The sequence below is a fragment of the Nicotiana tomentosiformis genome, chromosome 2 (genome assembly GCF_000390325.3).
Source record: "Nicotiana tomentosiformis chromosome 2, ASM39032v3, whole genome shotgun sequence".
NCBI classification, from domain to species: Eukaryota; Viridiplantae; Streptophyta; class Magnoliopsida; order Solanales; family Solanaceae; genus Nicotiana; species Nicotiana tomentosiformis.
In genome coordinates this window covers 24710748-24736560 of record NC_090813.1, presented here as the reverse complement: position 1 = coordinate 24736560, position 25813 = coordinate 24710748, and the positions used below count along the sequence as shown (strand labels likewise).

The window sequence follows — 25813 nt, the reverse complement described above, 5'->3', positions numbered from 1 at the left end:
GGGTCCATCATCCTCAGCCAAGAACAAAAGAACAGACTCTACCACCCATGGCATTTCTCACTAATCGTTAACATCTTTGGGGAAAATATTCCCCATCACCTATTGAAATTAAAATTACAACATCTATGGAATTCCAGCGAACATCTAACACTAATAGATCTAGGCTGATATTTATTTTGTGTTGAAATTTGGAAAAGAAGAGAACATGATGATTGCACTACACTGAGGCCCATGGTTCGTCATGGGACACTTTCTCTCCGTCAGAAATTGGGAACCGAAATTTGTTCCGGCGGAATCAAAAATACACGCCACCGCCATCTGGATCCAACCTCCGCAATTACCCACGGAGTTCTACGATAGACAGATCCTTGAAAGGGTGGGGAAAAGGATTGGTAGGCTGCTGAATCACCCTAAGAGGCAGATATGCATGGATCTGCATCCAAGTACCCATCGAGGTACTACTCCAAAGATGGTACTAATTGTCGAACATAAACAATCAATTGAGTATGAAGGAGGGGGAATCATATGTAAGAGGTGTGGGCAACTGGGCCATCTACTCAAGAAAGGCCCAAATCAACAACAGATAGGGGAAACGACACAACAGAAACACCGTCCGCAGGACACAGTACCAATGAGGATGACGACTGGAAAGTGGTGGAGTTCCTACAGAAAGAAAAATGTCAAGAGAGAACGGAGGGTTTCAAAGCCCTGTACGACTAGAGGTAACAGAGAACAAATCGGGGAGCGAAAAGCGGCCACTAGATTCAAGTAAGTTCTCCATCCTTAGTAACATTGATGATGGTGAGGGCGGTAGCAGGGTTGTGGAACATGGCAACGCTAGGACTGCGGGAAATATGAGTCAAATGAACCAGACCCAACAGATGCCACACGGGCCTCGTCTAACTAGCCCCCAATGGGATAGACAGCTTAGGCCATATGGGCCCAAAATATAACTGTCTGGGCCTCTAGCGCACAACCCAAACCAAATGCATAATTTACAGCCTGTGCCTAGTTTAGAACATACACTGGGCACATGCCCTTCTCTCCTCTCCACACACTCCTAACACCTCTCACGAGGCCCAAGGGAGGAAACACACACCCATATCGGGTATGGAAAATACCCAAAATGCAATTCCAAATCTGATACACAAGTCAACTTCTGGGTCCACTATGGGGCTAAGCACGACCTCTCAAACAATATTACTAATACTGTGCAAAGAGAGAAGGATTTAGTTACGATTTCTCACTCTCCCTCCGACACTATAACCAACCCTGTGTCCCATCATCACTCCCCCTCTACTGATTTGATTGACGCCATCGCCTCTCAAAGATTTTTAATAATGAGAAATCTCCATGCACGGAAACCCAACGGTGAAGGCCTTTGCTTAAAAGGAAAAGAATGCACAACTATTGAGGTAAACTCCACTACCAATCTAGACACTAATAATTGAGGGAAAACAAAACAACCCAACAAACAACAACAACAACATGCAGAGCCAGGGGGAGGCTCCAAATCAGATAAGGGTATCATTTACCCCACTCCCCATGGACAACATCCCAACCCCATGGTTGGAGATGTCACTGCAGGGTATTGATTTTTCCCTGAACTTCTCGATAGGGATAATACCCACCTCAGTGGTCATTCAAAACCCACACTACTTGGCCAAACTGGTCACAACCAGCCTGAACCATGCCTTGTTGAACTATGGTCACCAGCTGTGGTTGGCAACTCTCATGCAAGCTCAGTATGCACTGAGCCAACAAACAATGACTACAGACCAATTGAGACTTCTCATGCAGCATATAAGCCACAACCTCCCCTTCTTCCTACTAGTCTCCCCAGGGGAGGGGATCCTCTGCCCCCATTTCTCTCCATGGACACCAGTAAGGACAATGACCCCATCTACAATAACAAGATCAGAAAATATCCACGACCACCTAGACACCACCAACATAGAACTAGAGCAAATAATAGCAAGCTTGGGAGTGCCAAAGACTAAAGCTATGCTTCTACAACATGAGGAAATAATAGAATTCAGAAGGTCTGAGGGAGAAATGCTTATCGTACTATTCCCAAGAAGAATGGTAATGTGTGGAGTAAGCCTAAGATCAGCCTTAGAGCCAAACTCAGGAGACTCAACTGTGAACTTAAAACCAGTAATGGCCCAGTTAACTCCCCAGACTCCACCTGGGATGGAGAACCCAGAGAGTCAAACAGTGAGGGTGAAATCCAAATGCCTGAAAAGGAAGCCACAAATCAACCCAAGGTTACTAATAGATTTCATCATCTGGAATGTTAGGGGGGCTAACAGTGGGGAATTTAGGAGACATTGTGTATAGATGGTTAAGCTGCACAAGCCTGCCATGCTGGTCATCTTGGAAACCAGGATGACTGAGAAGAAGCACCTCATTCAGGAGTTGGGATTCATAGGGCAAATTCAAAAGGCTGTTGTAGGCCTGTCAGGAGACATTGTCATCATGTAGAAGGATGACATGCTGAAGATTGATGAAGTCTCCAACACTCCCAGGGCATCAATGTCATGGTCAAGGTAACTCTCTCTTTCACCCCTTGGCTCTTCACTGCAATTTATGCTAGCAACACCTATGCTAACAGAAGGGCTCTATGGGACCAGCTTAGAACTATATCTGATGGTTATAGGGGAGCTGGCTAGTAGGGGGACTTCAATGAAGTCTTAAGGGACAGAGATAAGTAGGGGGAAAACTGTATCTCTGCCCCAAGAGCAAACCTGTTCTAGCACTACCTGAATTACTGTAAGCTCATTGACTTAGGTTTTAAGGGAAGTAAATACACTTGGACTAACATGAGGTATAGGAATAGGAGTCATATAATCCTAGAAAGACTAGATAGGTTCTTTGCCAATGAAGAATGGATCCAAGATTACCCTTCTAGTAATGTGAGTCACCTCCCTAGAACACACTCTGATCACTGTCCTATGTTGATTAGCTTGTGGCCCAATGCTTCTAATAGTACATCCAAACCTTTTAGGTTTGAACCTATGTGGTATAGTTACCCATCCTTCTCCAACATGGTCCAGCAGGCCTATGAAGGGTGTGGTAGTCTTGAAAGAGGCAATGCCCAGTTCCAGTCCCAAGTGCGAATCTAGAACATGACTGTGTTTGATAATATATTCCATAAGAAGAAATAAATTATTTCCAGACTTGGGGGTATCCAGAAATCTAATGCCTACCTCTTCAGCACCTTTCTTCAGAATCTAGAAGGTCAACTTCTGGAGGAATATTTCTCTATTCTCAAATGTGAAGATGTCTTTTGAAAGCCTAAGTCTAGGATTAATTGGTTGATGGAGGGTGATGATAATACTAGATTATTCCATACATCTACCCTCAATAGGAGGAGAAGGAAAATAATTATGGCCCTGCAAGATTAAGTAGGGAACTGGATTGAGGACCAGCAGGAAATCTAGAACACCATCTACCACTACTACTCTAATGTTTTCACCACTGAACACCTAGGCTCACCCACTCCCTGGAAAAGCATAGGCTATAATGCCCATACTCTCTCCAATAGGGAGCAAGCTACTCTAAATTCTCCCCTAAGGAGTAGTGAAATAAAGGTGGCCATGTACTCTTTAAAACCTACAAAGGACCCTAGACCTGATGGTCTACACCATCTCTTTTACCAAAGATATTGGAATATCCCAGAGAGCAAAATAACTCAATTCTATAACCAGACTTTTAATAAGCTAGAAATGAAGCCTGAAATTAATGCAACCTACCTCTGTCTGGTCCCTATGTGTGCCAGTGCCACAATCCATAAGAATTTCAGACCTATTGGGCAATGCAACACAATGTACAAGTTGATTACTAAAATAAGTGTCAACAGAATCAAGCATGTCCTCCCATCCATCATAGTTCAGGAATACATCAGTCACTTCACAAAGATGAAAGGGAAAAATGCCAACATGATCCTCAAAATTGACTAGCATTTGACATATTAGAATAGTCCTTCATCAGAGACACTTTGGTATCATTTGGTTTTCCCCATAATATGACCAAATTAATCATGTCCTGCATTTCTTCAAGCTCTATTTCTGTCCTGGTAAATGGGTGTAGGACTGATTTCTTCCAACCTAGTAGGGGTATCAGATAAGGAGACCCTATGTCCACTTACATTTTCATCATGTGTATGGAAAGGTTATCCAGAAGCGTTGAGGCTCGGGTGCAACAGGGTGATTGGTTTCCCATCAAAATTAGCCACACTGGGCTAAAAATCTCCCACCTATTCTTTGCATATGACCTAACCCGGTTTACTAGGGCAAACACCAAGAATTGTGCCATCATCATGGATACTCTACACCATTTGAGTAGCTTATCTGGTCAAAGGGTAAATACCCTAAAGTCCAAAGCTATCTTCTCCAAAAACTGCCATCAGGATACACTAGATAACTTAGCAAGGACTTTGAATATCAAGCCCAGTACTTCCTTTGGTAAATACTTAGGCTTTTCAATCTTCCACAAGAGACCAACTAATAGAGATTTCCAGTTCATCATTGATAGCATGCAAACTAAGCTAGCTGGCTGGAAAACTAATTTCATGAACATGGCTGGGACAACTACCTTAGCAAAGTCATCATTGGGATGCATCCCTGGCCATGTCATGTAGTACATTAGGTTACATGCCCTGGTGTGCAACCAAATAGATAGGATTCAGAGGAATTTCATATGGGGATCTACTGTTGTTAAGAAGAAAATGCATCTGATTAAGTGGGGTATCATTACTAAGCCTAGAGAAGTAGGGGGTCTTGGTGTGCATAGAGCTGACCTTAGGAATACTACTAGCCATGCTAGTTTGGCATGGAGGATGTACAACAATACTCAGGCCCTGTGGGCCAGAGTGTTGTTTCACAAGCACTGCACTAGCAATCACCATAGCAAGCTCATTACCTATAGAACCTGGATTAGCATCAGAAATGGGGTGGAAAGTGTGTACATATACTAATAGGTGGATAGTGCATAAGGGTGATAGAATCAACCTCTATAATGACAGATGGATCCAAAACTTAGAACCTTTTATAGCTTTAATCAGTGGACCCCTAAACAGGGGAGAGGAGTGACGAGCTTGATACACACACTTAAATTATGCTCGCTAATCAAATATATTATAGTTTAATATCGTATCCACAGGGATTAAATTTAAACAATATTCTTATAATTTCTAGCTTGATTGCTATCCAAGATGATCAACACTTGAGATTTATATGACTTCTAACTAAAATTAACTAAGAATCTAAAGCTATTGACTAATGACTATCGAAATAAGGAATAAGCAAAGAAAGTTATCAATGGGAGAAGATAGGGTTTTGATAGGATAGGTGCAAGATAATTGTTCGAGATCTAACTCTAGATAATTCACTTCTATTGTTCAAGTGAGACTCTCAAATTTACTCAATTATTAGTTCAAACATTCAGTAAAAACTCCTCTCTCGATTAAGTCTTAACCTTACGAGCTGAACCAATTTAAGCACGTGAAGATATGCAAGAATGCGTAGTGAATTGGTATTTAGGAAAACCTCTTTCTATTATTCTCCTATCTAGGTTTAATCACTGATTCAACTAGCCTCTTTTGATTAGTAAGAAGAATTAATGAACTCAACCAATAATATAATGCAAAGATATAACAAGTTATGCCACTCTCGATTACATGAACAAGTAAATATAGATGCAATATTTAAATCATCCAAAAATGATTCAATATATAAATCTAGAGTTATAATCCACAAACATTCATCAATACACCAAATCCATCAAACCCTAAAGAGAACTACTCCATATATATGGAGAAAATCATCGCAAATAAAGTAAAAGTATAGGAAAACATAAATTCAATCTAAACTTGGGTCTTGAGTAAGGAAGGAATGTTGAAATTATTGTGCTCTTGCTCCTTCAACTCCTCATTGGCTTCCTTAGGTCTAAAGTATGTCAAAAGTTCAGAAAATAACATTTTCCATGTATTTATACCAAGTAAGGTCGGGCCCAAACGAAAACACCCTTTCCTAGCCGAAATAGGAGAACTTGCAAACTTAATGCTTTTCATGCGTCGCACTATGCTACGCCCAGTGCGTCGCATGAGTGCAATTTTCTCGGTCGTAAACTCTCTAAACTTAGCTTGTCTGACAAAATTTTGTACTGATGCTACGCATTATACCACGCACTATGCCTAGCATTAGTGTATTTTTCTGTCATACCCAAAAATTACAAGTCTCTGAACTTCTCAAATTTCTGACGCACATTTGCACTGATGTGTCGCACAGTGCTACGCATGGTGCATCGCATTAGTGTATTTCCTCGGAGTGTTTCTTCTTCCTTGATTTTTGATGTCCATAAGTGATCGTCGACCCCCGAACACGATCCCGGCTTAATCCCTTAGGCTTTTACTCAGACTTCAAAACTCCAATTATTTGATTTAGCTCCACAATATCTACATAGCTCAGAATCTCTCCTACAAGGCATAAAACACACAATAAGTACAAAGCACTATCAATTAAAGCTCAAACACAAATAAAGTACAGTGAATTAGAGTGCAATAAGCGACTAAAAAACGTGATTATAGCCTACCATCAACACCCCACACTTAAACCATTATTCGTCCTCGAGCAATCAAACTACACTTCATATAGACACGACCTTTTTAAACACCTCTCCTAACTCATCACACCAAGAATAATTTAAACAGATTAAGCACTCTAATGTAACATCCTCGCCTCAAGATTTGACTCAAAAGCACCACGCAATTATAACCCATTCACTTACTCTAACATAGAGCTAAACGACATTACCTTTCCTTCGTGAATCAAGTACCCTCACACAACAATAGAGAGTAGTTCCATACACAATAAAATTTAAGAATAATCAGGAACTCAAGATAGAAAGAATTCACTCACTCTCAGAAACAATATTCATATGCCACAAAAGACATACCATAAGCTTGCCCGTAGTGTAATACTCTATTAATTGAGCTCATTCAGTCAAGGAGCAAGTAGGACTTTAATTATTTGTAATGTAGGTTGAGGGAAGGGTAGGATACATTTAGATATAAGAGTGACTACACCTCCCTAAGCACTTTAATACATATATTTAACCATTCAAAACCCCACACTTATGTCAAACCATAACTCCACCTTCACATCAATATATATTAACCCCCTACTTCTTTAAGTACAATTACATCAAGAGTCACCACTATCAAAGAATATTTTGCACAACAATACAACATTTTTTTCTTTTCTCTTTCAATTCAAGTGGCTCTTACTTTTTCAATAAAGTGCACCTTTCTCCTTAATTCATTAGTTCCACTCAAAAGCCAAACCAACCACCCCGCACTTCAACTTTTACAAAGTTCATACCAAATTCAAGTGCTCACGAGAGGTACAAGATTTAAATAGATGGTCAATTCGAACAAATGAGTAAGGTTTGTATGCTTGCCAAAGAAATAAGATTACAGGCTAAAAGGGGTTAACTGTGATACATAACAATTAGGTGGGTAAAAACATATAACTGGCTCAACAAAAAAATGCCTATATCACTTCCAAGACAGAATACAACTACTATTTCTCTTTGCAAACACACGAGGCAAGTTCTAGACATCAAATGCAATGCACAGAATACACAAAACCTCACACACACACATAGTACATAACTCACTCAGGATCAGACTCATCAAGATACTCTAGTCAAAGCAGTTAAGCAAAGTTAAAATCATACAGTTTAAGGTACTTACACAAGAATCAAAAACTGAGCCTAAGCGTCACAACTAAAGCACTCACTATTCTCAAGGCATAATAAAGTCAAGAGATATTGCTTTCAAATCAAATCATAGCACAAGGTTTCCTACTCCTAAAAAAAATAAAACTAACTACACCCGGTTAAAATAAAACCCTTAGAAAAGAACACAACACAAAAAAAAATCAAGGGAGAATTATTACACTACATAAAAAAGAAAATTTTTTTGTCTTTTTCTTTCGATTTTAATCCCACAAGAAACATGTCGAATGATATCCATCGTCGGGAAAAATTGAAAAATTTTCAAATTTTTATGGTTTTTCTTTCAATTCTTTTCTATCTCTAACTACTACAACTAACAAAAAAAAAACTTAAATACATACATACATATAAATATCCCCCACCCCACACTTTTTGGTGTGGAATATCCCCATGATCCTCCGTATTCGCCACTATAAAGTCTACAAGAAATACGAACTTATCCACCCGAACTAATACATCTTCCACTATTCTCTCGGGTATTAAAGTCGTCTGGTCCGCCAGCTGCAAAGATATTGGTACCAACCTTATCTTTCCAATCTCCTTCTCCAGTTTCTTGTAAATAGATAGAGGCATTAAATTAATTGAGGCACCAGAATCACATAATGATTTATCAAAATGAATAGTTCCTACAGAGCAAGGTATAGTAAAACTCCCTGGATCTCCACACTTTTGTGGGAGTTTGTTTTGCAATATCGCACTGTAATGCTCTATGAGCTTGACCATTGAGGTCTCCTCGTTGTTCCTCTTCTTTGTAAGGATCTCCTTTAAGAATTTAGCATAAGCAGGCATTTGTGAGAGCACTTCTGTAAATGGTAAGTTTACATGAACCTGTTTCAGCACATCCAGAAATTTTCCAAATTGCTTGTCCAGCTTTTCTCTACATAGCTTTTGAGGGAAAGGTAAAGCAAGCATATGTTTGCTCTCCTCATGTTCCTCCCTTTTTTCTTTTTTCTTCCTTCTTCTTCTTCTCAGTTTCATTCTTCAGTTGCTCCCCACTTTCTTTTTCAAGTATCACCTCTTTTTGGATCGGGGTGGGATCTTCCAACACTCGCTCACTGCTCAGAGTTACAACATTCACTGTTTATTTGGGATTTTTTTCAGTGTCAGCTGGGAGAGTGCCTGGAATCCTCTCAGATAATATTATTGCAATCTGTCCCACTTGTCTCTCTAGGTTTCGTAAACTAGTGCCCAATTCTTTAATAGTTGCTCCATGAACGTCCAGCCTCTCATCTGTCTTGATAATGAAAGCCTTCATTAGATCCTCTAAACCAGGATGAATGGGCTGTTGAGGCTGAAATTACTGCCTCTGCTAATTTTGGTATGCTGGATCTCCTTGTCCATGCGGTCTACAGTTATTTTGCTGCCAAGCATTCGTAGTACCTCCAGGTGAACTCCATGAAAAACTGGGGTGCCTTTGACCCATTGCATTGAAATTGTAATTTCCCACAACATTTACTTCCTCAGTTGAGGCTTGACACTCATGAGTAGGGTGTCCTCTTCCACATATATCACAAGCTGTGTGAGTCTCATTTTGTATTGAGTCTAAGGTCAGCTTCTGTATTTCTTTAGCCATAGCATCAAGCTGTACCTGCACAGATGTGTTAGCATCAACCTGGTGAACACTAGTTGATTTTCTTCTTTCAGCACTCTCAGAGGGCCACTAATTAGCATCTTCAGATAACTCATCAAGAATTGTAACTATCTCCTCTGGAGTCTTCTTCATCAGCGGGTCTCCAACTGCATTACTCAATGTTCTACATGAGGCCGGTGTTAATCCATCCCAAAAGTCCTGGAGTTGCATCCATAGTTAATTCCTCTATGTTGACAATTTCGAACAATCTCCTTAAACCTCTCTCATGCTTCAAAAACAGTTTTAGTATCTTTCTGGCATAAGTAATGGATTTCTCTTCTAAACTTGCCCGTTTTAGTTGAGGAGAAATATTTATCAAGGAACTTTCTGGTCATTTCCTCCCATGTTCTAATCGAACCTGCAGGTAAGCTTCAAAGCCACTACTTTGTATCATCTTTAAGAGAAAAGGGGAATGCCCTTAAATACACCGCATCTTGTGACACACCATTGTATTGAAAGGTGTTCATAATCTCCTCGAAGTCCATTAGATGTGTGTTTGGATCTTCGTTTGGCTTCCCTATGAAGACACAACAATTCTGAAGGGTTTGTAGCAACCCTTGCTTTAACTCGAAATTGTTTTCTGCAATTGGAGGTGGTCTCACACTTGATAAACCTTGATTGTAGACCGGTCTAGCATAATCGCCAAGTGGTCTCCTAGGTATGAGAGCTATATTTCCGAACTGGTCTGCACCCAATGATTGATTTTGAGCAATTCTACGACCCCTCTCTTCTTCGTAGATAAGCTGTGCATCTCTAATAGTTGCTTTCTCAGCATCCCGTGTAGCTTGTTTTCTTCTTTGAGGTGCTTCTCTCGTAGCCAAATCTACACCCAACCTTTTCTAATGTCTCAGTGAGATTTCTTTCCTTTCTCAGTTGTCGCAGTTATTTTTCAATTTTTAGCTCGTATGGCAGCACTTCCTTCGCAGAAGTTTGAGTCATGCACCAATCTTAACCGGTAACCTGCGCACAATCAAATAACACCAACTGTAAAAAGAGAAAAATAAAAAGAAAAATTCCTAAATTAGCAGTACAAACTATTTCAAACACTATTGATTGCTAATCCCCAACAATGACCCCAAAATTTGACGAGCTCGATACACACACTTAAATTATGCTCGCTAATCAAATATAGTATAGTATAATATCGTATCCACAGGGATTGGATATAAACAATATTCTTATAGTTTCTAGCTTGATTGCTATCCAAGATGATCAATACTTGACATTTATATGACTTCTAACTAAAATTAACTAAGAATCTAAAGCTATTGACTAATTACTATCGAAACAAGGAATAAGCAAAGAAAGTTATCAATGGGAGAAGATAGGGTTTTGATAGAATAGGTGCAAGATAATTATTCGGGATCTAACTCTAGATAATTCATTTCTAATGTTCAAGTGAGTCTCTCGAATTTACTTAATTATTAGTTCAAACGTTCAGTAAAAACTTCTCTCTCGATTAAGTCTTAACCTTACGAGCTGAACCAATTTAAGCACGTGAAGATATGCAAGAATGCGTAGTCGATTGGTCTTTAGGAAAACCTCTTTCGATTATTCTCCTAACTATGTTTAATCACTGATTCAACTAGCCTCTTTCGATTACTAAGAAGAATTAATAAACTCAACCAACAATATAATGCAAAGATATCACAAGTTATGCCTCTCTCGATTACATGAACAAGTGAATATAGATGCAATAATTAAATCATCCAAAAATGATTCAATACATAAAACTAGAGTTATAATCCACAAAAACTAATCAATACACCAAATCCATTAAACCCTAAAGATATATATGGAGAAATTCATCACAAATAAAGTTAAAGTATAGGAAAATATAAATTCAATCCAAATTCGGGTCTTGAATAAGGAATGAATGATGAAATCCTTGTGCTCTTGCTCCTCCAACTCCTCATTGGCTTCCTTAGGATTAAAGTATCAAAAGTCCGAAAAATAATATTTTTCCATGTATTTATACCAAGTAAGGTCGGGCCCAAATGAAATCACCCTTTCTTAGCTGAAATAGGAAAATTTACAAACTTAATGTTTTTTATGCATCGCACTATGCTACGCCCAGTGCGTCGCATTAGTGCAATTTTCTCTGTCGTAAACTCTCTGAACTTAGCTTGTCTGACAAAATTTGTATTGATGCTACACACTATGCCACACACTATGCCTATCATTAATGTATGTTTCTGTCAGACCCAAAAAATATAAGTCTCTGAACTTCTCGAATTTCTGACGCACATTTGCAGTGATGCGTCGCACAGTGCTACGCATAGTGCGTCGCATTAGTGCATTTCCTCAGAGTGTTGCTTTTTCCTTGATTTTTGATGTCCAGAAGTGATCCTCGACCCTCCAACACGATCCCGACTTAATTCCTTAGGCTTTTACTCATATTTCAAAGCTCCAATTATTTGATTTAACTCCACAATATTTACTTCGCTCGGAATCACTCCTACAAGGCATAAAACACATAATAAGTGCAAAACACTATCAGTTAAAGATCAAACACATGTAAAGTGCATGAATTAGAGTGCAATAAGCGACTAAAACACGTGATTAGAGCCTACCATCAAGGAAAACAGAACTTTGTCCACCTGTCTCCTAAATGGCCAACTCATCCCTAACAGCCTTTTCTTCAACCTACCTGGCCGTGTGCTTTCTAGTATAAACTCCACCATTTGTAATGCTAACCCTCTTAGTATAGACAAAATGGTGTGGAACAGGACAACACTGGACTTTTCTCTACCAAATCTGCCTACTCCATGATCCTAGATCAATATGATAATCTGTACCAAAGTCCAGAGATGAATTTCAATTGGATTTGGTCAAGAAGGTACCTAACAAGATAAAAAACTTCTTGTGGTTGATGACCCATGAAAGACTCCCTACTACCAAGCACTTGCAACACAGGGGGATCATTCTGAACCCCAGGTGTTTCTTCTGTGACAAAGAGGATGAATCAATTGAGCATGTCATAGTTAGCTATGAAAATGCCAAGCTATTCTAGGACAACCTATCCCACATGAGCTTAAATAAGGATAACATCACCACAATCTTGAATAAGCAGAACAACTGGGGATGCATCATCAACACAATTCACAACAAAAAATTTAATTCACTCCTTAAATGGGGGGAGTTGATCCTATTCTGCCTATGGGAGATTTGGCTCACTAGAAACATCAATTGTTTCAATGGGAAGGGAGAGTCAGTCTCCTATAAGAAAGTCATAGCTAAAGCTGTTGAGTTCATTCATGTGGCTGGAATAAGCACTGACATCACTATTAATGTCCTATATATCAAGTGACATCCTCCAAGGAAAGGTCACTATAAACTCAACACAAACAGAGCAACCCTTCAAAATGGGCTTATAGGTAGAGTAGGAGGGGTAATCCGAAACAGCAATGGGGATTGGGTGATGAGATTCATGGGGAAAAAATATTATATTAATACTCTACACTCTGAACTAACTGCTCTAATGTAGGGACTAAAAATGACAGTCTCGAACAACTTCATGCCTTTGGAGGTTACCATATACTCAACTGAGGTAATATACAATATCAACAAAGGCAATCCTATTTATGAGACTATTGTATGTGAATACAGGTCACTCCTAATAGCACTGGGGCATCCTCCAGTAAATCACAGCTACATGGAAGCCAATATATAGGGTGGCAGATAAGCTGGCCAATGAAGCAAGCAAGATGAACGAAGTAACAATAAAATTTTTGGTAGTTCCTCCGGTATTTGCCAATGAAGCAATAGGAGCATATATATCCTAGGAACTATTTTTGGAAAAAAAAATAAGGGGTTGTAATATTTATAATGTAACGATAAATTACAATCTTTTTGTGGAGGCTGAGACCTCTCCGAAAGCTTATCTGTAACAAACAACCAAGTAGCAACAACAACAACAACAACCCAGTATAATTTCACTAGTGGGGTATATGGAAGGTAGTGTGTACGCAGACCTTACCCCTACCCTAGGGTAGAGAGACTACTTCCGATAGACCCTCGGCTCCCTCCCTCAAAGAACTCGTGGAGAATGCTTACCACTAGAGCAACCAAGTTTTTATATATATATATATATATATATATATATATATATATATATATATTAAAAAAAATAGAAACAACACAAAAACCCAAACCCCCCTATTGCTTCTTCTGCTCCCTCTCCGTCCCGTTCCGACCGTTCAGTTAGCCGACAAAAATCACACCTAACAAGATATACACACTCCATCCAATACATTATCACCGTTAATTAAATCCATGTCAGTTGCATTTTCATTTTCATTGTATATTCTTACCAATTAGAAAAAAATTGAATCAGCTTTCACATTACTAAAGCTTCTGAACCGTTACCGTACAGCACCCCACCGTAATCTTCTATCCCCAGAAATCACTCCACCATTCACATTTTCTACTCTCAGTGGCCGATTTTAAGGAGTTTATGTGGATTTTGTCACAATTTATAGCTTCAAAATATAGGTACAGATTGAACTTATATATACAATTTAGAATCATGGATCGAGCATTGGCTACTATTGTACTTGCTTTGAGCTCATAGGGTTTGGGTTTTACACTTGAATTATGTGAAACCCTATCTTGAAAAAGGTTAAATTTGATTGCAAATGGGGAACTGCTGTAGATCTCCGGCAGCTGTAGCTAGAGAAGATGTAAAGTCATCTAACTACTCCGGCAACGATCACGGCCGGAAAGAGAAGTCCGGCAACAAGCAGAAGCAGAAGCAGATCACTGTGTTAACTGATATAAAGAAGGAGAATATCGAGGAGAGGTATATAATTGATAGAGAATTAGGCAGGGGTGAATTTGGAGTGACTTACCTTTGCATCGATCGTAGCAGTAGAGACGAATTGGCTTGCAAGTCGATTTCGAAGAGGAAGCTGAGGACGGCTGTGGATGTGGAGGATGTAAGGCGAGAAGTGGCAATTATGAAGCATTTGCCAAGGGATTCGAGTATAGTGAGGTTAAAGGAGGCGTGTGAGGATGAGAATGCGGTGCATTTGGTTATGGAGTTGTGTGAGGGTGGGGAGCTGTTTGATAGGATCGTGGCTCGGGGGCATTACACGGAGCGAGCTGCTGCTGCTGTCACGCGGACGATTATGGAGGTCGTGCAGCTCTGCCATAAGCATGGGGTGATCCATAGAGACTTGAAGCCTGAGAACTTTTTGTATGCTAATAAAAAGGAGAATTCACCTTTGAAAGCTATTGATTTTGGATTATCGATTTTCTACAAGCCTGGTAAGTAGGAAGCTTTTAATTGGCGCGCGGTTAGGAAAATGTATGTTTGAATTGTTATGCCTTTTGTTTGGTAATTGAGTGAAATTTTTGCTCAGGATTTTATTTTATGATGTTAATGTCAATTAATCAGACCTAGAAAGTGGTGATTTTTTTATCTAATGTGTGGTGAGAAGAAGAACTCTTAGGATTCAATTCCTTCTTGATGCTTTTTATGAGATGTTGCTTTTTCAAAGTGAGGATAGAAGAGGTAATACATTACTTGAGTGATGGGTTGGTTTAATGAAAATGAAAAAGGAATGTTGGTTAGTTTGACTAAAATGTTATTGCAGTAGCACGCTTGCGACTAGCAATTTTGGCTGCATTAGTTAGAAGCTGTGTTGTATGATGTTCATCGCTTGGTGTCTTCTCAGTTTTGATGACTTTTGTGCTAACTAAAAGGCTCATCGTTAATTGAATAGGTGAAATTAAAAAACTGAAATCATAGCAGACAATTGATACAATTTTGCATGGAAATGGTAATAAGGTTGTCTATCAAGTATTGAATGCTACATGTACATGCTAAAGTGTAGATGAGTTCAGCTGTTAGTGCCCCGTAATTGTGTCCTTTTTTCTTGTAAGTGTTGAAATGCGTGACCATTTCATCTAAAAACTTAAACTGTTAAAGAGTGCACACTTTAATTACTTAATTATGTTTTTAACTTACCTCCTCACATGCAGGCCTTTTTGTTTTTAATGAGTCAAGGACGTGAAAATTCGTTTTGCTAATGAGTGGCGGTTAGACATCACAACTTTAATTACTTAATTATGTCTTCAACAGTAAGCATTGATAGTTCTATGTGACTTGGTTGACCATTGGTAACACATTGACATCAACAATGAACTGAGCCTAGTGTAACAATCCACGATAAACTAGTTCACCTGGAACCAAGGTGACAACTCTGAATGTGCTTCTAGAATAGACAGATTTCTTTTCTCTATGGAGTGGGATGAGGAATTTAGTTTTATTAGACAGAGCCTTCTCCCAAAGGTAATATCTGATCATACACCAATCTCTTTGAAATGTGGGGAATGGGAACTCAACAAATCTTATTTTAAATTTGAAAATTGGTGGTTATATGTTGAAGAGTTTCCCTCAAAAGTGCAAACTTGGTGGAATTCCTTTGTGATTGTTGGTAGGCCAGATTTTGTGCTAGCCACCAAATTAAAACTCCTCAAAACGAAGCTAAAAGAGTGGAATAAGGAAGAGCATGGCAGTCTAGAGAAAAGGAAGAAGACAATTCTCAGTAACATCTCAGTATTTGATCAGATTCAAGAAAACAGAAAGCTCACTGAAGGAGAATTACTGGAAAAGGCTGGCCTCATGCTAGAAATTCAGGAGTTAGCTAAGCATGAAAAGACAGCATGGAGGCAAAGGTCCAGATCCTTATGGCTGAAACAAGGGGACAAGAATACGAAGTTCTTCCACAAAATGGCTAATGCACATAGGAGATATAATCACATTGATAAGCTGGAGGTGCAAGGGCAAACGACCACAAACTCTGTAGAAATCAAGAATGAAATCATAGACTTCTATCAGAAGTTGTACGCTGAACCTGAAATATGGAGGCCAAACTATAATCTTGATAGGGGGAACTTACTAACAGAAGAGGAACGTTTATGGTTACAAAGAGAGTTTGAAGAACAGGAAGTGGTGGAATGCCTCAAGTCCTGTGTTTCAGACAAAGCACCTGGACCTGATGGCTTCACCATGGTTTTTTTCCAGAAATGCTGGCCAACAGTCAAGGAAGATGTCATGTTGACCCTGAAGAATTTTCACTCTAATGAATACTTTGAAAAGAGCTTAAATGCATCCTATGTGGCTCTTATCCCAAAGAAGAATGAGGCTAGAGAACTTAAAGATTTTAGGCCAATTAGCTTGATTGGAAGTGTTTACAAGATTATAGCCAAAGTCTTAACTGAGAGGCTAAAGACTGTAATTAACAAGTTCATTGGAGGTCATCAAATGGCTTTCATAAAAGGAAGATAAATCATGGATGCTTCTCTTATTACTAATGTGGTGGTTGACTCTAGACTCAAAAGCAAAATTCCAGGTGTTCTATGCAAGCTGGATATAGAGAAGGCCTACGACCATGTCAACTGGAAGTTCCTCCTGAGATTAATGTCTGATGTGGGCTTTGGAACTAAGTGGATTAACTGGATCCGTTTCTGTGTTAGCACTGTAAAATTCTCTATCTTGATTAATGGCTCACCACAAGGTTTTTTCTCTTCAGAAAGGGGGTTAAGGCAAGGGGATCCTTTATCCCCCTTTTTGTTTCTGATGGCAATGGAAGGGTTGAATCAGATGATCAACACTGCAAAGTCAAATGGTTGGATCAAGGGTTTCAAGGTGTCTAACAGACCAAATTGCAGCCTAGAGATTTCACATCTCCTGTATGCAGACGACTCTATCATTTTCATGGGAACTCAACCAGAAGAGATGCTTCATCTCAGACTGATATTAACAACCTTTGAAGTTGTTGTAGGCTTACATGTTAACTGGGGAAAGAGTAAGCTATATCAGGTAAATGAAGTTCCAAACATATAAAATTTGGCTAATATTTTGGAATGTGGAACAGAGAACCTACCTACTAAATATCTAGGCCTTCCTTTGGGCTCCAAAAACAAGTCGCAAGAAATCTGGCAAGGGGTGATTGAAAGGAGTGAAAAAAGACATTCAAGATGGAAGAGTCAATACTTGTCACTTGGAGGCAGGGTGACTCTGGTGAATAGTGTCTTAGATGCACTACCTTCCGATGTGATGTCCTTATTCCTAATACCAAGTAAGGTGAGGAAAAAGATTGATTCTCTAAGAAGAAATTTTATCTGGCAAGGAAATAGTGAGAAAAAGGCTATTCACTTAGTCAAATGGGATACTCTTTTGTGTTCTGAGCAGGCAGGCGGTTTAGGTATTAGAAACCTAAAGGCACAGAACAACAATCTCCTTGCAAAATGGTTATGGAGGTATAATTTGGAGGAAACAGCTTTATGGAGAAGGGTGATACAAGAGAAGTATGGCCATGGAGGACCTTGGTGCACCAAACCAGTATCATCCCCATATGGAGTCTGTATATGGAAAACAATTAGGGACAATGGAGGTTCATTGCTGATCATTCTAGTATCAAGGTTGGAAATGGAAGAAGAGTTCTCTTCTGGTGTGACACATGGTTTGGGCACACTCCTCTGAATGATCAGTTTCCAGACTTATATAACATTGCTGCGAACCCAAGAATTTCAGTAGCAGAAGCAAAATCCACACATGGGTGGAATATTATTTTCAGAAGGAACTTAAATGACTAGAAGTTGCAAAGTGTAGTAGAATTCTGGGAAACCTTAGAAGCCTTCCAAGGTCTCACAGAAGAGGAAGATGTTTTAATGTGGAAAGGTCACAAATCAGGAGCATTTTCAGTGAAATCTGCTTATCATTTCTTCAACACTATTACTAATCCTACTCAAGGATGGCCATGGAAACAAATTTGGAGGGTCAGGGTGCCCACAAAAGTCTTATGTTTCACACGGTTAGTAGCAAGGGAAGCTGTTCTAACCCAGGATAATCTTATTAGGAGAGGAATTCAGCTACAAGCTAGGTGTAGTCTTTGCGGCAAAGATGGGGAGTCAGCATCCCATCTCTTTATACACTGTCCAGTCACTATTCAACTTTGGCATTTCTAAATTTGGCCGGAATCTCATGGACAATGCCCAATAACACTACATTTCTTCTAAGTAGCTGGAACAATGGAGGTGCAAATATTAAGCAGAAGAAATGGTGGAAAGTAGTTCCTGCTTGCATCTGGTGGATCATATGGAAGGAAAGGAATGCCAGGATTTTTGAAGATAGGCCTAGCTCTTACCAGAAAATTAAGCTTAATTATTTTTTGTTATTTCATTTTTGGTGTAAAGAGAGCTATAGGGAGGATGTACACTCTTTACTAGATTTGCTAGAAGAAATGTAATTGAACAGAATAGGCTACGCAGTCTCTGATCTTTTGGGGTCTGAATGTGGCTCACACAATCTCTTGTAAATATTTTACTCTTTTATAAAATTTGTTACCATTATCAAAAAAAAATGATGAACCTGTATTAATTTAATGTCTTTTGATAAGTTGATGCTGTGAACAAAAACTTTCTCCCTTTTTTTTGTCCTCTAGTGTTGAACTAGCTAACCAGCGAACAGCTTAACAGCGGAAAAATGCTAAAGTGATGTTTGTCTGATGGAAATCTATGGTTGAATGGAGATATAGTGTGCTATGACGGGAATTGGATTAGTTAGGAAAGGGGATACTTTTAACAAACAAATGAAAGCCTAATGGTTGGCCTAACTGTTTATCATGAAGATAGAGGGTTGTGCTTCTTTCAATTGTAATGAGGCTCTTTTGAGGCCTGAGATTGATTGTATTATGTTGGACGAATTGGGCTTGCTGTGATATGATGCATTGGGCTTGCCTTTGACATTTCAAATTTATGCATTAGAATTTGGAGCTTACTGTGATTTCTCTTATTCAGTTTGTGTTGATAGGATTGTGCTAGTTGCAAAATGTTTAGAAAATACTTTCATAGCAAGTTTCTTGGTCTCCAATTTGTGAGAAGTGCTTGATACAGGTTACATTGAAGAATTGCATATCAGCTAAGTTTCAATACAGCATGCTTTTTCGTTGATTGGCTGCTTGATGCTAAGGCCATATAAAAGAATCAGGCTCATGCCAACTTGCACCTGTCTGGTCCCTTCTATCAACTTATAGTTCCTCTGGCTATTTATTTTTAATACCATCATATATGATGACGGTTGAAGCTTATTCTGCCTATTGCCTCCAAAAGTTATTATAAAAGCCTAAACTACTACTCCCTCCGTCCTAATTTATGTGACACTCTTTCCTTTTTAGTTTGTCCCAAAAAGAATGTCATCTTAAAATATTTAGAACAATTTAACTTAAAAGTTTCCATTGTACCCTTAATAAGATGATTTGTAGCCACACAAATATCTAAGGCTTGTTTTAGACCACAAGTTTCAAAAATTTTCATTTTTTTATTAAACTCCGTGCCAAGTCAAATGGTGCCACATAAATTGGGACGGAGGGAGTATATATTTAACCAAAAGTCAAAACGTTGTAGAAATACTGTTGTCTTTGTTGTCTTTGTGCAGGATTGGGAAACTCTTGTCTGCTTGCATCTTACTGCTAGAAGCTCTTAGTGATGCGAAGAAGTTATTGATGTCTATGGCTTACGTTAATGTATGTTTGCATCACTGATTTAAGAAATGATCAGGTTGAGAGTGCACTTTATAGATGCACCTTCATTTGAATTATGGCATACTTCTGATGCTTGGTTATTCAGAAGCAGCCTTGTCGAATGTATTGAACTACAGTTTTATGTGATGGGGCGAACATTTGTAAAATTTAAGAATAGAAAGATATCATTGTTCTCTATCCTGTATTTCTGTTCTCTGATTTTGGATAGTGAATGGCCTATTAAACAGCATTGCGCAATTGGTGATGACTTGATTTACCATATCGTGAGACCTATGCTTGCACGATTGCTGATTGCATGAGTTGCCATATTGTGTTCCCTATGCATTATAGACAACATGGAATACATGCAATTATTGATAAGATATGGACCTTGAGCTTAAACCAACCCCAAAAGTTAGCTTATGAGCTGAGGATTGCCAAAGACCATATATGAAGACCTCCATCCATAGCCGATGTGGGACTTATGACACCCCCCGGCCCAATACCGGACATCTGGAGCATGGGCAATATAGCACGGGGACCCAACATCGCGTAAATCAAGAATTGGGATGGGTAGGGCTCTAATACGATTATAAGAAATTGACTTTGGACCTAAGTCAACCCAAAAAGTTAGCTCATGAGGTGAGAACTACCCTAGACCATATAAGGAGATCAAATACTCCATTTATCGCTGATGTGGGACTTTTGTCAACTATTGATGTGGCCAAATTAATGTAGGAACCATCTCTTGGTTTTGGGGGGGTGGGGGTGGGTGTAGAAGTATGTGAAAGCTCAAGAGTTTGTTATTTTGGGCTTTGCGTGCAAGACTTCAGTTTGCAAACAGTAACATAGTAGTTCTTTCTCGTCACTTGAGTAGTATCTTTTTCTGGTTGTCTTTATAACATCCTCTTTTTTCCCCTATTTATGCTTAATATTGGGGAAGCAAGAGTCTAGACTACTAGCTAAATTCTAGGATAAAGTTTTTCACATTTTCTCTCTCCCAAATACAGAAGGTCGTGACTTTGTAATAGACATCTTTCCAATTACTTCTGAAGCGTAGTTCAGGCCTTTAAGATTTGTTCCAGGAATTAGTGTCTTTTTGCATGAAACATCCTTTGACATATTCTCTTGATTTCCTCCTTTAGCTAAGCTAACTTTTATGTGGAGTGGACACTCTCTTTCTCTGTTATCAAAATGACTTTTGTGGTTGCACCAATTGTTTGGTCCTATAGTCGAGTTGTTTTCTACCAAATCTTTGACTAGTGGAAGCATTTTTCATCTGTTAATTTGGGTAAGTTGTTATTTCTATAGCACTCAAATCATGTTTAATCTTGAAAGTTCTTTGGTTCTAGGTGAGAAGTTTTCTGAAATAGTAGGAAGCCCTTATTATATGGCTCCAGAAGTGCTCAAGCGGAACTATGGACCAGAAATAGATATATGGAGTGCAGGAGTCATTTTATATATTTTGTTATGTGGGGTTCCTCCATTTTGGGCCGGTAAATGCACTTCCAATATTTGATTATCCCTTCCCCTTTTCTTCTCAAAAAATTATTCCTTCCCCTTTTCCAATTCATCTGTATACTCTCACTTGCTTTCTCTCATTTGATTAAAGGGACTCTTCTGTTGCAGAATCTGAACAAGGAGTTGCCCAGGCCATCTTACGCGGGGCAATAGATTTCAAGCGTGAGCCCTGGCCAAGTATTTCAGACAGTGCTAAGAATCTTGTACGGCAAATGCTGGAGCCAGATCCAAAGCTACGACTGACTGCAAAAGAAGTACTTGGTAAGTTGGGCTTACATGTTGTTTATTCTCAAAGTGCTCTATGATCTTTGAGAAAACCTTGCCTCACCACAGGGGACAGATTTTTAAGAAGCATAATGAGGGAACATCTTTGGATTGTTCAGGCAAACATTCGTGGACTTTACATATTACCTGGGTCAAAGAGATGACTTGCTAAAATAACACATTTTGAGTTTGTACTAATAAGCCAGTTGGGAGGGTTCAGCAAGTGAGGTTGAGATCTCAGCAACCATTGAAATCGGACAATGGCAGAAACAGGCTAATTGCCATGTGATGAATGTCCTATACATTTTTCACATTGGTTTGACTATCTAAATTTGATATCTAAACTAAAATGTGGTACTTAAAAAAAACATATCTAAACTATTATGTGGTTCACTCAGATTTTTTAAGAGGTGCTCTTGGTACCTTGTGCTCTTGCTTGTACGCCATTATGTTTTGCCTCAATGAGGCTTAAAATGTTGGAGAAAATTAAGGAGATGTACTTTAAACCTCAAACAACCCGTGCAACTTCGGACAAAGAATGATGCGGAAGGAAAAAGAGGGGGAGGGGAAACTAGTGAACTTTCAGAAAACTTGTAACAAGGGGGTAGCTAAAACTGAGTAAGATCCTTAATCACAGTGAAATATAAACGTAAAGAAATAAATAGAATGTCATAGTTGTCTTGCAAACTACTTTAATTGGGACTTCCTGAGTTGTTTGTTTTGGTGAACTTTTGACTTTCTTAGTTCTATCTTATCCAACAACTAAAAAAATATAAATTATGGCTGCTGAGTTTTTCAATAAATAGACACTGCTGAATTTGATGAATTTGGAAAATTAGCAAATAACCTCCATTTTGAAGCTTGAATGTGGTTTTCTTGTATTTTGTGTAATGAACGTTTTTCCCTTGCAGAACATCATTGGCTTCTAAATGCTAAGAAGGCTCCAAATGTTCCTCTTGGGGATATGGTTAAGTCAAGACTTAAGCAGTTTGCACTGATGAATAGGTTTAAGAGGAAAGCTCTCAGGGTTAGTTTATTACTCGTATGATTTTTCGAACTATACTAACATTCGTGCTCTTAGAAACACTAAAAGGTGCGCTGTCAAATGCAGGTGATTGCTGATTTCTTGTCTAATGAAGAAGTTGAAGACCTCAAAGAAATGTTTAGCAAGATTGATACTGATAATGATGGTATTGTTTCTATTGAAGAACTGAAAGCTGGACTTCACAAGGTCAATTCACAGCTGGCGGAATCTGAAGTGAAGATGCTTATTGAAGCTGTGAGTACACCTGCCCGTTCCTTTTTGAAAAACATTTGTCTCAGTATCCCATTTTTGCCCTAGGTCAATGAATACATGAGCTTGCTTATTGTATCTGCAATCTTTATCATCTCACATATTGTTATAAAACCTCCTCCATAATGTGTATGTTGCCTGTTAGACTTCTATCTATTTGACCAACCTTGTTCTAGGATAGATTTATCCTGCTGAGAAATTTATATATTTGTCGTCTCTCATGGACAATTAGCAGAGTAAAACATGAGAAGTTTGGAACTAGAGGAGGAGGGAGAGAGACTTCATTTATCAGTAAAAAAGGGAAAAAGAAGGAATGGTTAGGAGAGGAGGGATGAGGAAAGAAAAATAAGTGGAAAAGAATTACACAATCTTCCTTTTGATTTTGGATTTCTTGGGGAAGTTTTACGGTCTTCTTTTCTATAGTTAGGGAGTTCATCTCTAAAAGGAACATAAGTTGACTTATCTCTAGATTAATGGATGACTTCTCTCACCCCCCCCCCCCCCCGATAAGGACAATGGATGACTACCTCTGTTCTGTCTGTGACCATTTCTTGAATTCTGTCTGTTTGATGTATGGCACTGTGATTTGATCCCTAAGCTCGTTTAAATGTTCCTCTTCAGCGCTGAGGTTTTATATTTATTAACTGGTATGGATTATTATGCTGTCCACTTATAATTTGTTGCTGGCATTATCATTAAAATGCAGCTAATGATCAAAATACTTGGAGCCCGTTTGGACATAAGAATTTTTTCACTTTTTTTCGAAACATTCTCACTTTTTTCGAAATCAGTGTTTGGCCATAAAATTTTCAATTTTCACTAGAAGATGAATTTTGGAATTTTTTGAAAATTTGAGAAACTCCAAAAAGCTGTTTTTCAAAATTTTCCCTCAGATCACTCACAAAACTTCAGAAACAACCCAAAATTATATTCATGTCCAAACACAACTCTAATTTTCAAATGCCATTTTCACTTGAAAATTTTTTTCACTTTTTTTTTGGAATTTTACAATTCTTATGGCCAAACGCCCACTTAATATAAAAGCAAGTAAAAGCTCTCCTCTTTCCCCTAATAGAACACGTGAAAAGGAACAATGGCAAAATGGAACGTAATTCGATAAAAATCAAGTAACAATGCCACAAATATTAATAAGGCAGGTATTTCCTAACAGATTGATACTAACGGGAAAGGGACTCTGGACTATGGCGAATTTATTGCTATTTCACTCCATCTTCAAAGGATGGCAAATGATGAACATCTGCACAGAGCTTTCTCCTTCTTTGACAAGGATAAAAATGGTTATATCGAACCAGACGAGCTTCGGGATGCATTGATGGAGGACGGATCAGAGGACTGTACCAATGTTGCTAATGACATATTCCTGGAAGTTGATACGGACAAGGTAAACAGACCAGCATACAAATCACCTAGCTACAACTAAATATGAATACAGAGTAGGATGATTTTTTTTATATTCTCTTTTCATATTTGCAGGATGGCCGCATCAGCTATGATGAATTTGCAGCCATGATGAAAACTGGGACAGATTGGAGAAAGGCTTCTCGACATTACTCAAGAGGGAGATTTAATAGTCTGAGTGTGAAGCTAATGAAGGATGGTTCACTTAACTTGGGGAATGAGTAAAGTTCATAGAGGCCACTCTTACATTCATCAAAATGTAGTTACTGTATCCGATGTGCATTTTTATCGTACTTCAGTATCTTGTTATTGTTTGTGGGGTTCGGTTTAGATTGTTTGTGAGTAAACCAATTAGTTTATAGCTGTTGGCTACACATATTGTATGATTCTTTCCTCTTCACTTATCTTGGTCACCAAATCAAAAACTTGGAAACTTAGTAGACCATAGTTTGTGTCTCTCTCTCAAGTTTTTTAATTTGTACTTTATTTTTAGTGTGTAGATCTTAATTTTTCTGTTCTGCTTTATGGTTTTAGATCAGGCTGCAGCTCTGCTATCTCGTTTGTTGATGGTTCCCGGTTTCTGGCAGACATGGGTCATTGGTGTGCTTTCTGTTTTAATATCTCGAACGAATTATTGCCTTCTACTCCATTGAAGATGAAACAGCAAATACAAAAATCGCTTAAACTAGCAAGTGGGAGGAATAATGAAATAAAAATTAGCATAGTAAGGCAATGTTAATTAAAGATAGTAAAATGGGAATTAACTGAATCAAATACAGTGCCACCCGAACAGCGGAAAAAAATTTTCAGCGGTAAAGAATGAAGGAACATATTACAACTGATTATTTGATCCTATATTTTTTTTTAAGATACTAGATTGGAAGCGAAAAATTTCCAAAGAGTACTAACTAAAACTTTTGATGATCTGGAACCACTTATTTGGCCAAGCTTCTCCAAACGCCAAAAATATTTTTTTTCCCAAAAATATTTTTTTTCTTAAGGTGTTTGGCCAAGTTTTTTTGGGGAAAAAAATGCTTTTGGGAAGAAGCAGAAGCAGTTTATGAGAAACAGAAAAAATAGCTTCCCAAAAGCAGAAGCAAATGCAGTTTTGACTTTTCTTCTTACCAAAAATACCCTAAACAAAATATAGTATATATCAAAATAACCGTTAAATCTAATACTTAGGATATTAAATGTATAAGTATTTCTTCTTATTTTTAGGATAGTTTTTTTAATATATAGTGACTTTAGGGGTGAATGCTTTTATATTTGTTGAATGATTTTTAATATATTTGAATAATATTAAAAGAATTAAAGTACTTTTTAATTTTATTTTCATATTTTACTTAAATAAAA

General features: G+C 38.4%; 1 protein-coding gene and 1 pseudogene across 1 annotated transcript; both read left to right on the top strand.

Moving 5' to 3' along the window:
- The first annotated feature begins 9618 nt into the window (after positions 1 to 9618).
- LOC117275543 (small nucleolar RNA R71) lies at positions 9619 to 9717 on the top strand (annotated as a pseudogene).
- Positions 9718 to 13569: 3852 nt separating this feature from the next.
- On the top strand, positions 13570 to 24902 carry LOC104091321 (calcium-dependent protein kinase 13-like). Its single transcript, XM_009596638.4, has 7 exons — positions 13570 to 14698; positions 21312 to 21455; positions 21589 to 21741; positions 22656 to 22771; positions 22856 to 23023; positions 24210 to 24440; positions 24533 to 24902. The coding sequence occupies exons 1-7, from the start codon at positions 14068 to 14070 to the stop codon at positions 24680 to 24682; spliced, it is 1593 nt and encodes a 530-aa protein (XP_009594933.1). The 5' UTR covers positions 13570 to 14067; the 3' UTR covers positions 24683 to 24902.
- The last annotated feature ends 911 nt before the right edge of the window (positions 24903 to 25813 follow it).

Bases quoted from the DNA above. Each gene is read 5' to 3' on its own strand.
- LOC104091321 (XM_009596638.4), top strand. From the start codon at position 14,068: ATGGGGAACTGCTGTAGATCTCCGGCAGCTGTAGCTAGAGAAGATGTA. The intron at 21,742-22,655 runs GTAAGTTGGGCT...TTTCCCTTGCAG, and splicing joins GACTGCAAAAGAAGTACTTG to AACATCATTGGCTTCTAAAT. The intron at 22,772-22,855 runs GTTAGTTTATTA...TGTCAAATGCAG, and splicing joins TTAAGAGGAAAGCTCTCAGG to GTGATTGCTGATTTCTTGTC.